The sequence below is a fragment of the Corvus kubaryi genome, unplaced genomic scaffold (genome assembly GCF_017639235.1).
Source record: "Corvus kubaryi isolate FWS band 111438036 unplaced genomic scaffold, C.kubaryi_AGA036_p1.0 78, whole genome shotgun sequence".
NCBI classification, from domain to species: domain Eukaryota; kingdom Metazoa; phylum Chordata; class Aves; order Passeriformes; family Corvidae; genus Corvus; species Corvus kubaryi.
In genome coordinates, this window is record NW_024582065.1 from 1,405,649 (window position 1) to 1,421,693 (window position 16,045).

The window sequence follows — 16,045 nt, forward strand, 5'->3', positions numbered from 1 at the left end:
GGGTCCCACAAGGATCACCAAGCCCAGCTCCCGGTCCTGCACAGATCCGCGCAACAGCCCCACCCTGGGCATCCCTGGCAGCGCTGTCCAAACGCTCCTGGAGCTCTGGCAGCCTCGGGGCCGTGCCCATTCCCTGGGGAGCCTGGGCAGTGCCCAGCACCCTCTGGGGCTGAACCTTTCCCCGCTCTCCAGCCTGACCCTCCCTAACACAGCCGTTCCCTCGGGTCCTGTCCCTGGTCACAGAGAGCAGAGACGGGAGCTGCCCCTCGGGAGGAGCTGCAGCCCCCTGCGGTGTCTCCTCGCCCGTCCCTCCTCCCGCTGCAGCCACACACGGCCCACGGCGGGGGTCCCACCGCCCCGCGCGGCCCCACAGGCGGGGCCGGCGCCCCCTCCCCGGCCATGATGTCAGGCGGGCGGAGGAGGTGCTGCTGGCCAAATATAGCGGCGCTTCCTGGCCGGTGGGGCGGGCTCGTCCCTCCTTCCCTCCCTCCCTCCCTCCCTCCCTCCCTCCTGCCGCAGTCAATGGGGCGGCAGCGGCCGCGGCGGAGCGCAGCGCGGGCCGGGGCCGCGGGCCGGGGGCCGGCATGGCGGGGCGCTGAGGCTGCGCGGCGGCGAGGGGCGGCGGCGCGCCCCGGCATGGGCAGCCGCGGGGCCCGGCGATGAGCGCTCCCCCGGCCGCGACCCCCCGCGCGAATATGGGCACAGCCGTGTCCAAAAGGAAGACGCTCAGGAACGAGGCCATGTCGTCCGTGGCGGCCAAAGTGAGGTGGGTGCCGGGGGCGCGGCGGGCGGTGCCTCGGGGGGGTCCCGCGGTGCCGGGACCCTGCTCGCCCCCGGCCGCCTCGGGGACCGTGCCGGGCTGGGGGGAGCCCCGAGACCCTCGGGACGAGCCCAGGCACCGGTGCGGGCACGACCCGGGGTTTGTCCCCCAGGGCCATCCCGGGGCTGGCGAATGGCACCTGCCGGTGGGTCCCTGTCGCTGGCTGCCCCGATCCCCCCAAACCAGCTGCACACTCGCTGGTGGCAGCGGGCGGCCGTGCCACCCTGCGGACCCTCAGCCTCTGGAGAGGTGACTCGTCCCCGCCGCCGGCCCGGCCACAGCACCTGCAGGGGTTTATTTGCTGGGTTGGCAAGGAGTGTGTCAGAAGTGGATTTGTCAGGGATGGATCTTTCTGATCTTCGGGAATTCGGAAGCGCGGTCAGTTTGTCCGGTGGTTTCTCCTCGGCTGAAATGCCGGGTGCGTGTTCGAGGGCAAAGTCAGCAGCCTCCTTCAAGGGGTCTCGCTCCTTTGAATGGCAAAACTGCTCTGTGAAAACCTGCACCCACCACGTCTGCCCTCTCCAGCAGCGTCCCAAGCTACATGGACCAGTTAAGGGATTTGGGTTCTGTATTGTTGGGTTCTGGTTTTATATTGCTTGTCTTACAGTGTAGCATTTCACTCACTGCCTGGTCCCAGTGCTTTTCAGTATCAAACATGGGAGATCGGAGAAAATATATTTGCTGTTTAATTGTACTTAGGTTTAAAAAGCTGTCACAGATGAGCTTTGCTTTAGCACCCTTTCCCAGATAAAAGGACCCTTCTCCCACGCTGCAGTGCAAGTGTCACAGCAGTCATCCAGAGACTATTTGGGGGCATTGGCGCAGCTTTTTAGCTGTTCCTTAAGCACAGCTGTGCCAGGGGATAGGTGTCTCACTGTCTCTGCTACAGCTAGACTGGCTCTTTGCTGCTGGGGAAAAATTGGGAGAAATGAACTTTTCAGCTGCGTTATATAACACCTTTGTGTTGTTAGACCAAATTGCATTAGAATAACCTGGAGTTGTGTGTAGGGCTCAATCTGTGTTGCTCAGAGATCTCAGTCACATCTCTCTGTAACTCGGCATTACAGCATCTCTACTGTGCTGGGAGGAAAGAGAGGTCTTATGGCTTGAAGTGAAGAGATGCAAAGGTGTCTGTATCTTGCCATCTGTTTGAGTTGTAAAGAAATCCATCCTTCAAACTCTGGAGTATCTCCAGGGACAGCTCTCCAGGCAGAGCCTGCAACTTTTCCCCATGTTTTGTTGCACCCTGTCCATAACCAGTAATGAAAACATTAATGCTTCCCACGGCATTCAGAGATTTGGAAGTGGGATCCTTTGTGGTGATGTCAGCCAGGTGCATATACAGAAATGACACGTAAAGCACCATAAGCGCTGTGATGGGGTTCTGGGAGTGGGATTAGGCAGTCACACAAACAACACACTCAGTAATTGGTAGGATTTCAAATGCTAGTGTGGGTGTTTGGGAGCGACTAATGTGTTTTGAACGTAATGACTTGTTAGCCTACACCAGGGTGGGCAGATGCTGCTTGGGTTGTATCAACTGTATGGAGTCCAGGAGGTGCCTCGGGGGTTCTGGTTTGCTCCATACCTGCTGTAACTACTGACAAGCTGCAGGTATAGGTTTGTGGGAGCTCTGAGGTGTCTCTGGATAGTGTGAATTAAGGTGGTTTGACCAGAAAAGTTATGAGTGGATTTGGGCTGGGGGACATAACGCCCTTGAGGAGTGTCTGCTCACGTAGACCATGGCACAGGACAGGTGCTTTTATGTGTCTCCCTGTTGATGCCTGTGCTAGAAATTCCGGATCCAAAAATCATTTGAGGAGGGCAGCGAACTTGCCGAGGGGCTCCCTGCAGAGCCTCTTTGCACGGAGAAGGTGCTGGTGGTGACAGGTGCTGTCCATGTGCCTCCATCCTGCCGCTCCAGGCACGGCTCAGCCCTGCTCCCATGCGCTCTGTCATGCTTAGAATTCCTACAGTGGCAATGACCCACCTGCTGAAAGGTTTCCTGGGGCACATCACGCACAGCTCCTCTCTGCTCTGCCCTGGATGCTCCTCCATGTATCCCCCGTGTCCTTATCTACAGCAAGGACTCTGCAGGACGCTGGATAAGGCTACAGAGAGACTGTTCTGTCCACCCCACAAGGGCTGGGCACTTGGGTCACCTGTGTGGGTAGTACTGCTGCAATGATCATGTGCCCTGTGGGTGTAGGCAGCTTGGGCATCCTGTTCTTGTGCTGCAGGAGGAGATGCCCTGGGACTGCTTCTCTGCATCTTCTTGGGCTCTGCCCTGTTCATATTTCTCATGACTTCTCTTTAGAGAGAAGAATCATCTCCTGAAGTTCCGCTGCAAGTCCAAGTGGCCATGGTGTGTATTTCTTACGTGTGGCTGGAGCGTGTGTGCACACTTGACTGTCTCACTGAGCAAGGAGCAGGGCTTGTTTACTGGTGTGAGTAATGGGATCCAAACAGGAGGTGCAGGCTCCGTAGATTCTTAAATTAAAATCTCTGCAGAGCGACTCAGGGGAGTCTCCTGTCCCAGGAGCATTAATTAAGCTCCATGCAGCTTGTTGTGTGCTAGGTCTTTTAAATAGCTCCTTACAAACTCTCGACACAATTGCCCTGTGCCAACACTGTGGAGAGCACCCACGATGCTGCTGACTTTGGTCTCTGTGGTTGTCTTCTCCTGGGGGAGTTACAGCGCCCTGCACGCTCGGGAAGGGGCTGTGCTTGGTGCTGCTGTGCTGATCACCTCTAAAGGGCTTAGATGCAAGATCTCCCTGTCAGGAGGGATTGTTCCCTCCCTGCCTGTGCTTTTATTGCCCTGCAGCTCCTGGGCCCCAGTGCTGAAGGCAGGGCTGACGCAGTTGTCCTTGAGTGGTGACCTTGGTGCTGCCCCTCCGCTGACAGCGCCTCTCCAGGCCCTGGCTGTGGGTGTCTGACCTGTGCTCCTTGGCTTCCTTAGAACTTTTCCGAGCGTGCAGATGAACCAAAGCCCTTCAGAAATGGGCTTTCGTTGCCCTTGCTGCCTTGACACCTACAGGAAAACCCTGGCACCCCAAATGTGGCAATAACACAGATGTTTTCCTGCAGCTCTGCTTTGTATTGTGCTGGCCTACAGCTGTTCTTTAGGAGAGCGTGACGGTGAGAGCACACAGACATGAGGCTTTTGCTGGGTGTTCCAGAACCATCTCTTCTTGCTGTTGTTAGCACAGGAAATATTTAAGTGAGTGTGGTTCGTCTTGCCCAATTTCCTGACCTTGGCATCTTGTCCAAGATAGCCACAGGGAGATAAGAATTCGGTCTCACTCCCTCTCTCCTGCCTAGAGAGGGATGAAGAGTGGCTTTGAACACGGCATTAGTTGTTGTGAAAGGGTAAATTTTTCACTGAGAAAGTGCAGAGGTAAGTGAACATGTACCTTATCCCAGGTTCTTGCTGCTTGAGTGATTTTTGGCTTAGCTTGGGGCTCTTCATGGAGTCTAAATTCTTCTTTCCTGCTTGTGAATTTTCTGTTGAGTGGTATGAACTATGTCTTTGACTGCCCTTTTTTTTTAACTTCTTCCTGCACTTCCTCTCTCCTCCTGTCCAAACTTCGTGATCATAAGTTGCTCCAAGACTGTGGGGTCTCTGAGATCCATTGCTGATATCCAATCTCCCTTTATTGAGAGTCAGAATTTTAAAATTAAAATTTTCCAGCTACCATTTCTCTACATACATATTTTAGAAAACTAATCTTTGTCAGGGTATTGTTACTATTAGGCTTAAATATCGTAGGTGTCAACAGTCTTTAATGACTGAGCTGTTAACTGTGGATGTGCTGGAGGTGTTCCCTTCTCTGCTTGGTGACAAGAGCGGGATTGCTGCTGTAGGAGGACGTAGGTCCTGATGATGCAGGTCTCTTCTCTCCTATGTGCCTGAGATGTAGCACTGTCAGATGCTGTCACAACAGATTCCTGCTGCAACTCCTCTGGGCATTACTTCTGAAGGAGCACGAGAAGGTGGTGGGTGTTCTTTATTTTTCCATGTAATACTCCTGAATAGTCCAGGTTTTGCTTAGCTTGCTGCTGTGCTCTAAATGGAGTTATCTGAGGTCTTTCCTGTATCTCTGAGTGTTTCAATCTGCATTTCTTCACTCTGTGAGTGTCCGTTTGGTGGATAAATTTATGTGCATCAATTTCTCATAGCTGCTTGTGTGCATCAAGGCCCCTTTTATCCTGTTGATGTGATTATTTCGGAGACGTGAAGGCCATTCCGTGCTTATTACACTGTAATTGAGATATTTGTTATTTGGCGGCTTTGCTCCTTCGAGCAAATCTCTGTCTAGACTGTCTGTGCTTCTTCACAGTTCTCTTCCAGACCCGAGTCCAGTTCTGACATCTGAGGCACAGTGAGTACTGGAAAATGCCCACAGAAGGGCAGCTGCCTTTGCTGCCTGCGTTGTGCTGCCCCATCCCTCCTTCCCTCCCTGGAGCCGTTCTGATGGAATGCTGGAGGAAGTGCTGGTGTTTTCTGAGGCTTGTCTGTGCTGCTTAGACTGAACAGCACAGCGTGCTAGAGCCCTGGTCCCTGCTTGATGTCCTTTTGTTAAATCAAGCTGTGCTGACTGTGTGACATGTAGGTCTGGTCTGCCACTAAAATGAAAACCTCTCTCCAGATGAGTCAGGGCTAAACTTGTCCTGTCGTCAGCTGATCACCTCTCAGTGCTACCTGCTCATTTGTATGCAGCTTTTGCAGTGTCACACACTCAGGGTTGTAGCTCACCGGCCCGTGGAGCTGTAAGGCACCTTGTACTTCATCTCATTTATGTGAAACAAGTTTTCTTTTTCATCTCTTGCCAGTTAAAATTATCCCAAGGTATCTCTGCTCGGAGCCCAGTTGAAGGGGTTTCTGTCCAGGGCCGTCCAATGGCATGAGGGGACTTGAACTCCATTGGCAGCGATAGTGGAGGCAGAGCTGAGCTGAGAGAAAAGTCTGATTGTGTGACTTGTGGTAATAGATAAAAGAGAGAGAAAAGAATGGGATGAATAGAACAGCTACCATCTGTTTGAATTTTGCTCTGACTTTATTTTGATCAAGCCAATGGGTAGCCAAGGGGAGCAGGGAAATGGCACGTTAAGGATCCAAGCAAGTGCTGGTGAACTGGGGTGACTGTGAGCACAGTGAGAGCAGGGAAGGAACAAAATAGGCTTGGCAAGGGGGAAGTAGCCATAAGGAGCAAGTGTAGCCATAAGGAGCAAGTGTGGCCATCAGAGTCCCCTTGGCAAAGGGCACGTGCAGACACCTGCGGGAGATCTGCTGAGGCACAGCCAAGGAGAAGCCGATGGCACTCGGAAAGTGGGAATGTAGAAGGGAACCACTGAGATAATAGGCAGAATAATTAGTGTGAAGTTTGCAGTGTAATTGGCTGGAAACCCCCCATTGCACACTGTGCTGTGCAGGCAGTGTTGCCGTGTTCGCCGTGGCTGGGGAGCTGTGCCCACGTGCCCACGTTTGTTTGCTCTTGGGTTGGCCTGAAGGATCTGAGAGCCGTGGGGTGGAACGGCCGGGACAGAACTGCAGGTTCAGCCTGGGCAGGGAGCAGTGCTTTTGGGCAGCTCCCTGCTCCTCCTCTGTGCTGTTGACCTGCATGAGAGCTCTGTGTATGACCTGTTCTGTGGGAGCTCTGGCGCTTGGGGTTGTACCCTCCTCCCTCCTCTGCTGGGGGAAACAAGAATGAGGTTAGAGACACTGCAGCACCTTCCAGCTTGGGCTCTTAGTGATGCTGTTTTCACCGTGGAGTAAGGTGGGCTGGAGGGCAGCAGTGCTTCTCTGGCACTGTCTTGGCCAGTTTTCAGTTTGGATCTTAGGAAGTGCTTTGTACTGGTTTTTTGAGCCTGTGGTTTGCAAGCTAAAGGTAAAGCATTGGTTCACATTTTCAGACAGACAAAACAGCTTCAGGCACTGGTGAAGAGATGAATGGAGAGAATGACAGATGAATTTGGAGCTCGTGGAGCTTTTGAACTGGTTACAGACTATCATCATATTTCAGCATTTTTTGTGTAAATCACCATGTTCTCTCACTGATAATTTACCTGAGAACTTGCTCACTGTTATTTTTTCTACATGGAATGACTGCTGATGCAAAAGAGAAGCTTCAAAATCTTTCCCAAGGGTATAAGTGTGTGTGCCCTGTTTGTGAATGGTGTTGATGATGCCTCGCAAGGACGGACATTTCCATGGGAAGCCTTGGAGTCCCAGTAATTTTGGTGGAAGAGATCTTGGAATCTCATGCTCAGCTATCTTATCAAAGCTGTGCTGTTGCCGGTGGCGTGCGAGATACGCCATGCCTTTGGCTGAGTTTTAACCACCTCTGGGATGGAATGCAGGAGCAGCTCAGGAATTCTCTTGCAGCTGAGTAGCCTGATGTTAAAATCATAGAATTGTTTAGGTTAGAAAAGACCTCCAAGGTCAGTGAGTCCAACTGCAAACCAAACCCTGCCACATCCACCACTAAACCATGTCCCCAGGTGCCACATCCACACTTCCAGGGATGGTGACTCAACTACTTGCCTGAAGTAGCCACACTGCAGTTCCCAACTTAGCATTTGTGTGTTGCTCCAGGATCAAGTCCTGCTTTTTACCTGGACAGAAAGGTTGAGGGTTCCAGGAACATCCACGAGGTGCTTGTCCTCCTGGATGGGTGAACCACGAAGGTCACCCCTTTGCTCTTCACAGTGGGGATCGTGGGCTGATTGTAGAGCTCCCCATGTGATAGCCCCTGTGTGACCATCTCAGGGGGTGTTAAGCTCTGAGGAGGACAGTTTGGGCAGCTGCCACTGCCAGCCAGTGTCTAAAGGTACAGCCTGGGACTGGACACGTAAGAATCTGGGAACAGGGCAAACCTCAGCACTGTCTGTTAGTCTGCAAAGATGCAGAAGCTTAAACCTTTCTTCTTGCACAGCTCCAGCTGTGCCGCTCCAGAGCATTTTGCATTTGACTGTGCTGAAATTTAGTCCCGGGGAGATTAAATTACTCTTTCTTCATCGTTCATATTGATCTTGTGTTGCTGGCTGTGGATGACAAATGGACTTCCCACTCCTTCCAGCCCGAGTCACTCTGGCAAGTGCATTGGAGCCTTGTTAACCTTTTCTCCTCTGGGAGGTGGTACATAAAAGCAGTGGGGAAGATCCTGGCTACACAAACTGGGATATGCAAAGCAGAAGGTGGTTTTGGAGGTCAAAGCCATTTTCCACTTACACATTTAATGGCCATTATGAGCCTTTTGCAGCAGGTTGAACTGGAGAGGATGTTCTGAGGCTGAGCACGTCTGAAGGAGGAGGATGGGGGATGTGATGCCTCAGTATGGAGAGTCTTCCCTGTTGCAGCAAATCTTGTCCTTCCCCAGGAGATGCTGATGTGCTTGAGGGCTGAGGGTGCTCAGCTCTGGGTTTGTTGGTTTGTCTTGGCTTGCCAAGGAGATGGGTGGCTGTTTCACCTCCCTCTTTGCAAATATCCACCCTAGGCTGCCCAGTGGCAGCTCAGCCCGATTGGGATGCTGCAGACCTTGGAGAGATTGTTTTACAAACCTGGGGAAATGGATGGCTGGGGAAAAGCTGGCTCTAGTATTGGCTCTCTTGAGTCACAGGTCTGTTGGGTACAGGAGAGCAGTCACAGCACCAGGACATCACAAATGCCCTGGCAGTTGGAGTCTGGAGGTTACTGTATGCCAGGGATGCATGCCTTGACCAAGGATTCCTTTCCTTTGTGTGGGTTGCAAGCAGAAAGCTCTTCCCTGGTTGGAATATTCATAGGTTTGCTCTCTTACGTAGGCCTGGATGTGTGATAAGGGTTAAGCCCACCCTGCTTGCTTGATTCTTAATATATTCCAGTAAAATCTCGGTCATCCACAGGACCAGAATCCATCAGAGAAGCAGGAGCTGCTTTTGTGGGAGGTTGTGGGAGTCTCTCAAATAAGCTTGTCCAGTAATCCAAATACTGACATAGCTGGGGCTTGAGAACGTAAGGTTCAGGTAGGTAAAATGGGCATTAGCATCCACATCTGAGCTGTGATAGCTCCCAGGTGGGAGCATTCAGGACCTGCAGGAGCCTGGAGTGGTGGTTGGCTCTGGGGTGGAGGTGCCTCCTTCCTGGTCTTTATTTTTCATTTTTCTAATGGAGAAGCTAAAGCCTGAAGTAGTCCTGGACTTGTAGTCCAGCTCTGTTTCCCCCTTTGGCCAGGGGGACACTGGAATCCTGGTGTGTAAGGAGGAAGCCTCACGGCTCTGGCAGTGCATTTACATGGCTGTCACCTGAGGCTGAGGGAGTGGCAGCTGCAGGAGTACAGCAGTGCATTGGTGTTGAACTGTTCCTGCTTTCCTTGGCCTTTAAGCATCACCCATCTCTCTCTTTCTCTCCTTGGCTGCCTCGTGGTGCTGGGACACAGAGCGGCGAGGGCTTTTGGAGAATACCTTTCACAAAACCATCCTGAAGGCAGAAACGGCTCAGGTAAGAGAACTGATGTGCCTTGGTTATGTCCATGTGTGCCTGCTCCTGTGGTTGATAGCCTTAAAACGAAAGTGCATTTATTTATCTGTCATAAACAGAGTGAGATCTCAGCAGCAGAGAGGCAGGAGGAGCCGCCCTCGAGGAGAAAAGGCAGTTTGGTGGCCCAAGGCTTGGGTGGGCTGTGGGGATGAGTTCAGTTAGTGGACAAATGCCCTGTCATAAATTCACCCCTGCAGCTGATGTCCCTAGGAGAAGTTTCAGCTGGGAAGTGACAGCCCTGCACAAGGCTTCTGCACTGGTTTGGCACTCCTGGGTCTTGCTATCACTGGGGTATAGAAAACAGGTGAGTTATATTCTGTTCACTTCTGTGAATCCTTGCTGGCAGAGGTAACATCTGGGTTTATTCCGAGTGTTTGCTTCAACGGGTTTAACTGAGATTTGTCTAGATGAGGGCACCACATGTGCTGGCCAGTGTGTCAGTATTTTACATGTAGGTATTGTCCCCATCAGCTTATCAAGAGTTCTGCTTGATGGGCAGGAGACCATAAGATAAACTCACCTGACTTCTAACAGGGCTGTGTCTTCTCTGTGATGAAAGAAAATATTTTTCAGATGATAAATTGATTACAAAACATACAGAAAATCCTGTGAAATCCGCAGAAAATACTGTGTGAACAAATAAAAAATTGTTCTGTGCTGTTGTGCAGGGGATAAAGTTGTTAAATAGAATGTAATGTTATCATTTTAGGTAAGCTGTGTGTGTTTTAAGCCTGTGCAGGAGATGCCTCTTGCTGTAAGAGCAGTCACACAGTCTTTGGCAGCCAGCTGAGTCCTTGCCTTTTTCCTTGGATCTGTTCTAATGACCTTCAAGTTGTCCTTGGCTGAATTGTGCTGGTGTTGTGAATGGAAAGGCTCTAAGACAATGTACTGCAGTTTTCTTGGATTCTTTTCATTAAGAACCCCAGGAACACTTCACGTACAATATTTGGTCTAAGAACAGCATGTAGAGGTAGAGAAAGGCTGGGGTTTGGTGCAGCTGAGTTGAGGTGTCTGTGGGGCAGCAGGAAGGGAGGGCTGGACAGGCTGTGCAGAGGCAGGCTGGCAGGAGCTTCCCAGAATGGCAAAACCTTTTATTTGTTCCTTCCATCGAGGCCATTTCTGCAGCTGCTCCTGTCACCTGGACTCTTTGCCAGTCCTTTTTTCAGCCTCCTCACCCCAGTTTCCAACAGGGAGAAGTGTTGGCTCCTGCTCGCTTTGTAGGGCCCTTGTAGTACCTGTGGGGTCATGTTGGGGCCAGGCAGAGACTTTCTGATGGAGATAAGAGGAAATTTCAGATCCATTCAGGTGCCTGAGGCCTGGGGAGCCGTGGTCAGATCCAAGGAGTGGGAGCCTCTCTGATGTGCCCTTAAAAAGCTGCTGTTTAACTCATCCTTGGGGTGCTCCTGGTTGCTCTCTGACTGTAAGGAGGGCATGGAAATGGAGCTGATCCAGTGACTCCTGGATCATGTGCCACAGCCAGGCTCCCCAGAGCAGCATTTCAGCCCTCTCTGTGCTTGTGACATCCATAAGCTCTCCAGGGAAGCCTTTTCACCCACTGCCCCTTGGTGTATCAGCCTTGAGATCGTTTTTGAATCCAAGTGAATTTAGTTGCCACAGGCAAGAATCAAGCAGTGAGAGACACTTGGAAATACCATGATACTTATGGGATCCTTAAGTATTCACTTGGAAAAAAAATAAAATTCCCTAGAAATTACTCTAAATTCTGAGGAAGAGGGGAGGAAAAAAAAAAAGAATCGTCATTTTTAAGTCATCTTTTGAAATTCTGCAATGTATAACTTAACACAGTCTGTAACACTTCTTTATAAATAACCCCAGTAGGAAGGTTGCTATCCAATAAAAAACGCTGCGAGTAGAAAATTTGGCTCCTTTTAGTTCATCCCAGCAGCCCGCTCACAGGGAAGTCACGTCTTTCCTTCCTGCAGAAATTCCATCTCAGGATCACTTGTGCAAGCTGTGGAGGCTTCACCTTTGGCTGGGCAGGGTGGAGGGGCAGGGTTAGTGTCACCCCGTGACTCCAGGGACGCAAAGGAAGGGCCTCTGCTACAGAAGTTGAAGACATAGCACAGATGCAGAGGTGAATCTGCTCCAGCTCCTCAGAGAGCAGGCAGAGGCAATGTGAGCAGGGAGGAGCCCACCTGCATCCTGTGGTTGGATTCCCACTTGAATGTGTTGGTGGCTTAGGTCCTGAAAGCTCAGTGCTCCAAAGAATTGAGTCCTCAGTGCCTCTGTATGTGTCAACTCTGAGCTTTCTCCTTGAGTATTGTACCAGGTGGGACAGGCCTGTTTCTGCTGTCATAACCCCAGCTGTGCACCCAGGTGCTCCCTGCACTGCCAGCACACTGAGCTGGGATTGATGCCTTTTCCTGCTCTTAAAATCAAGAGTCAAACACAGTTAGAACAGGAAAAGGGATTTTACCTTGGTATTTATTTTAAGGATCCTTAGGTGCACACACCCAGGTCATATGCATCGAAATGCACCCCGCTGAATATGCCCAAAAGATTGGGTATGACATTATAGGTGTTACTAATTAGCATCTCTATCAAAGATTCCCCAATGAGAGGCTCAAGTGAGCCCCTCTCCCCAAGGAGCCTTCCCCTGGATGGTTCTATCTCAGGTTACAGAATGTGTTCTGGAGAGGACCTTGGGGTCTGGGGCACACTGATCCCCAGCTACGAAGCTTCTAAAATGTTGAGTCTCTTAGCTTGACAAACAAGTCCAAGAATGTAGGCAAAAAGCATTAGGAATACAGAAGTTTTAGAAAGGTATAACAGGGGTATAAAAGAAAAGGCAAAATCTTCATGGCATCAGGATGAAGGCTCTGGCCTAAATATGACTGGAAGGAGGCAGGCCTTGATTCAGTCTAGAAAAAAATGGTTTAAGAAAGGCTTAAAGTCACTGATGAATGCAGTGAGGGAAAAGAGTTGTGGGTTTTGAGGAGCAGGAAGGTGGTAGAGCCATCAGTGGGACAATGAAGGCATAAATAGAGGAGGGAAGGGCAGAATCCTCCTTTTCTGGACCCAAGAGCCAGAACCCTTCTCTCTCCCTGCATAGGGCAATCCTCGTGCAGAAAGTGAGGCAGGTGTGAATCTGGGATGTCAGTTCTTTGCTGCTTTATCCTCGGCAGAGGGGTGAAACTCTGACACCCCAGGCAGCCCCAGGAGACCCATGGAGACATGGAGGGAGATGCCACGTGTGCAGACACTGCCCCAAGTTGCTCCACTTCTGCTGCACTTTGTTCTCTGGGGATTGTCCATTTTGCTTTGCCTTTTTTTATCTTCTTAGTCCCTTGATTCCAAGGAAAGGAAAAGATGCAATGGCTTTTGCATCCCTCATAATTTCACATTCCACAGCCGATCAAAAAGCTGCTTCTTCAGTCGTAACTTCTATTTGTGGTGGCTCCTCTGGAGAGCTTGTGTGTGGCAGAATGTCTTGGAGAAATTGGCGAGTGGTAATGAAGAGGTGCAGAGGGATTGTAGATCAGCAGGACAGGCCAGCTGCCTCGTCCAAGCATTGGAACGAGGGCTGAGTTATGTGCAGGGCTGTGTTTGCCTCCTGTTTGCAGTAAAAGCACATTGTGTTCATGCTCTGCTTGCTTTGCTGGGGCAGTGGCTGTGGAGTTGCACAGCTGCACGAGGTAGGGAGGCTTGCAGGTGCTGCAGGGTGTACCTGGAGGGAGAAAAGGTGAGGGGGAGCGTTTGTTGGTGGTTACAACTTCTGCTTCTTCCCAATGTGAGATCCAAGAACTTTGTGGCTCAGAAATGTTGTGTGACTATTCCTATGCAACTCTTCAGTGCCTTATTCTGGAAGAGTTTTTTTCCAGGTGACTGGGGAGGTGCACTTACCTCTCCTCTTTCTCAGAGGTTATGTCAGGGATGATGACAATACAGAGTTTTCTTCCCTTTGTTTCCCTTTTGGAACAGGACACTTGCCTGCTGATGGGCTATGAATGCAGAGGATGGAGGAATTGTCCCTTTGGGATCACTCAGATTTTTTTCCCCTGATCTTTAAGATATTTTGAGGAATCAGAAAGAAAGGGAAGGTTGGACTGTGCTGCAGGTAACAGGATATGGATGTGTTGAGGGAGCTGGTGCCAGGGTAGTGATGCATCTCCTGCTCTCTTCCTGCTCTCTTCCTGCTTCTATTAATTGCTGGCTTATTCATGCAGCCTGAAGGTCTGGGAAGGTTCCTACGAAGAGCACTCTGCCATGTTCAGCATTCATTCTGCCTCCAAGGCTGTGCCCAGAGTCTTTGCTAACTTTTGTAGCTTTCTGGTACCTTTTAATGTAGAGGTGGGTGTCCCTTGGGACAGACTTAGAAGAAAGATGCAGAAAGGGATCGAAATGTTGTGAAAGGGAAGTGTAAAAAGGCTGCAGAGAATAAAGCATGGAAGAAATAATCACTCAGAGTCTTGCAGAGCTCATGGAGTTTTGGACATGCTCCAGCCTGGGTGTCAGAGGCCCCACACTGAGATAATGCATTGGATTTTATCTCCGTGTTCTGGGACTGTGAGAGGAAGAGGTACCAGGGCATGGGGCAGTGACACTGAAAAGGACAGCAGGCAGAGCCTTTGAGAAATTCCCTCCTGTCTGGGGAAGCAGGGATCCGTCCTGGTGAGCTGGCATTCAGACACAAGGATTGGGAGGGAGCTGTGGGGTTTTTTTTCCTGTTACTCTTCTGATCTGTTTTGCTTGGAGGGGTTATTGGGAGGGCAGCTGCTGCTGCTGGAGTGTGGGGCTGTGGGATGCAGCACCAGGCTGCCTGCTGTGACTGGCTGCTCTGGGCAAGCTGTGTGGGAAGGAAGAGAGAGAGACAAGGTGTCCTTGGTGCTGCAGAGGTGCTGGGCCTTGGGCAGGAGCTGCCTAGCAGGCCTTAAGCCAAATTCTCTGTGACTCCTGCTAAACCAGCATGGCTACTGGTTGGCATCAGGACAAACCAAAGGGGCCAGTTACCTGAAACTGGAAAAGGCTTCTTTTTAAGCTCGAAAAAAGTAATCTTTGTGTCTTCCCTTTGTTTCTTGCATGATGTCTCAGTCATCAATGTGAGTGTGTAAGGAGAAGAGGGCCCTTGTGAGCTTCCCCAAGCCAAGTGGCAGTGGGGAGGGGTGGCAGGAGCAAAGCCATGTTTGTGCCTGTGCCACTGGATCAGCCACACACAGAGGAGCTTCCTGATGCTGCCAGAAACTGGCATGGGGCTGGAGAAACCCCAGGTGAGGCTTCACAGGTGCTTCAGGCTGAGTGACCTGCGAGCTGAGCTTTATGTGCCACCAGCAAGTAAAGCTGCAGCTGTTCAGTGCTCTGAGAGGGACATTCAGACTATGGAGCTGCCAGCAGAGCCTGGCTCAGGGTAAGCACCAGGGTGGCCTTTTTTCTAGAGGATGTTTGTCCTGTCCCCAGGACAGACCCAGCAGTGCACCTGGCCCTGCTCTCGGTGTATCCCTGTGCTGATGAGGCAGATGTGGCCTTTTCAGGAAGAGCCCTTGCTCTGGAGGGAGTTGTAGGTGGCCTGAGCTCAGGACAGAGCAGGGATGTGAAATCTCATCTCTGAGGGCTTCAGGCCGCTTCCAGCATCAGCCAGTGCAAGCATGGTGTGGGTGGATCCTGGAACTTGCTAGGGAATATGTGGATGGCTTATAAAGGGAACAAAGACGTAGGTCACGGTGTTACCATGGAGATGCCGAGGCCGGTGATGGAGCTGCCACTTGCTCCTTTGGGTCCTGTCTCACAGTAGCAATTTCATCTATTCACATTAATGTTACAGGCCAGACTAAAAGGTTGCTCACCTACGAGACGCCAGGTCAATGCTGTCTCGAGTTTGTTTGTTTTCAAAGCCCGTTAGAGCAGAGAAGACTAATTGGAACCATTTTGTCATAGTTAAGTGACCTTCTGGTTTCTCAGAGCAGCTCCCTTACAGAAGCAGCCTTTGCCTGTTCCCTGTGGCTTTGCAGGGAAGCGTGTGACGTTCCCTCCTCGGGAGCAGTGGGGTCAGGGTGCCCATGGTGCGGCTGGCTTGGTTAGACCTCAGGGAATCCATAGTGAACACTGTGCATGTCCTTGTGCACAGCTCAAGAAAGACAAGGAGCTGCTGGAGAGGCTCCAGTGGAGGCTACAAAGATGATGAGGGGTCTGGAGCATCTCTCATGTGAGGGGAGACTGCAGGAGCTGGGTCAGGTTAGTGTGGAGCAGAGAAGACTCAGAGGGGATCTGATTAATGCACATAAATATCTCCTGGGGGTGTCAGAGGATGCTGCCAGACTCTGTTCAGTGGTGCCAGTGACAGGACGAGAAGCAATGGCCACAAACTAAACCACAAGAAGTTCCACCTCAGCATGAGGAAGGTAAAAAGAGCCCTGGGACAGGTGCCCAGGGAGACTGTGGAGCCTCCCTCTCTGGAGATGTTCCAAACCCACCTGGATGTGTTCCTGTGTCACCTGTTCAAGGTGACCCTGCCTTGGCAGGGGGTTGGACTGGATGATCTCCAGAGATCCCTTCCAACCCCAGCTATTCTGTGATTCTGTCTACTCACTTGGCTCTGAAGCTACTGCATGGCTGAAATGCCACTGTGACCTTTTTTTATTGTTGTATCTCTCATCTTTATATCTCTGCCTCATGCTTCAATAACTTGAACAAAATTCCCATTTTTTCCCGTGGCTATTTCTTGATCACATTTCAGCCCTGGGCCCAGC

The 16,045-nt window shown here is 51.2% G+C and overlaps 1 protein-coding gene across 7 annotated transcripts in view; it reads left to right on the forward strand.

Moving 5' to 3' along the window:
- The first annotated feature begins 517 nt into the window (after positions 1–517).
- NSMF (NMDA receptor synaptonuclear signaling and neuronal migration factor) overlaps positions 518–16,045 on the forward strand; it is a 46,598-nt gene continuing 31,070 nt past the window's right edge. For 4 of the 7 annotated variants that reach the window (XM_042052192.1, XM_042052194.1, XM_042052189.1 and 1 more), the window contains exons 1-2: positions 598–766; positions 9,241–9,302. In XM_042052192.1, coding sequence (XP_041908126.1) covers positions 660–766; positions 9,241–9,302 — 169 coding nt within the window. In that variant the 5' untranslated portion in view covers positions 598–659. Of the gene's footprint in view, positions 767–9,240; positions 9,303–16,045 lie in introns of all 7 variants that reach the window. The other 3 variants (XM_042052190.1, XM_042052191.1, XM_042052188.1) reach the window with 2 other exon arrangements.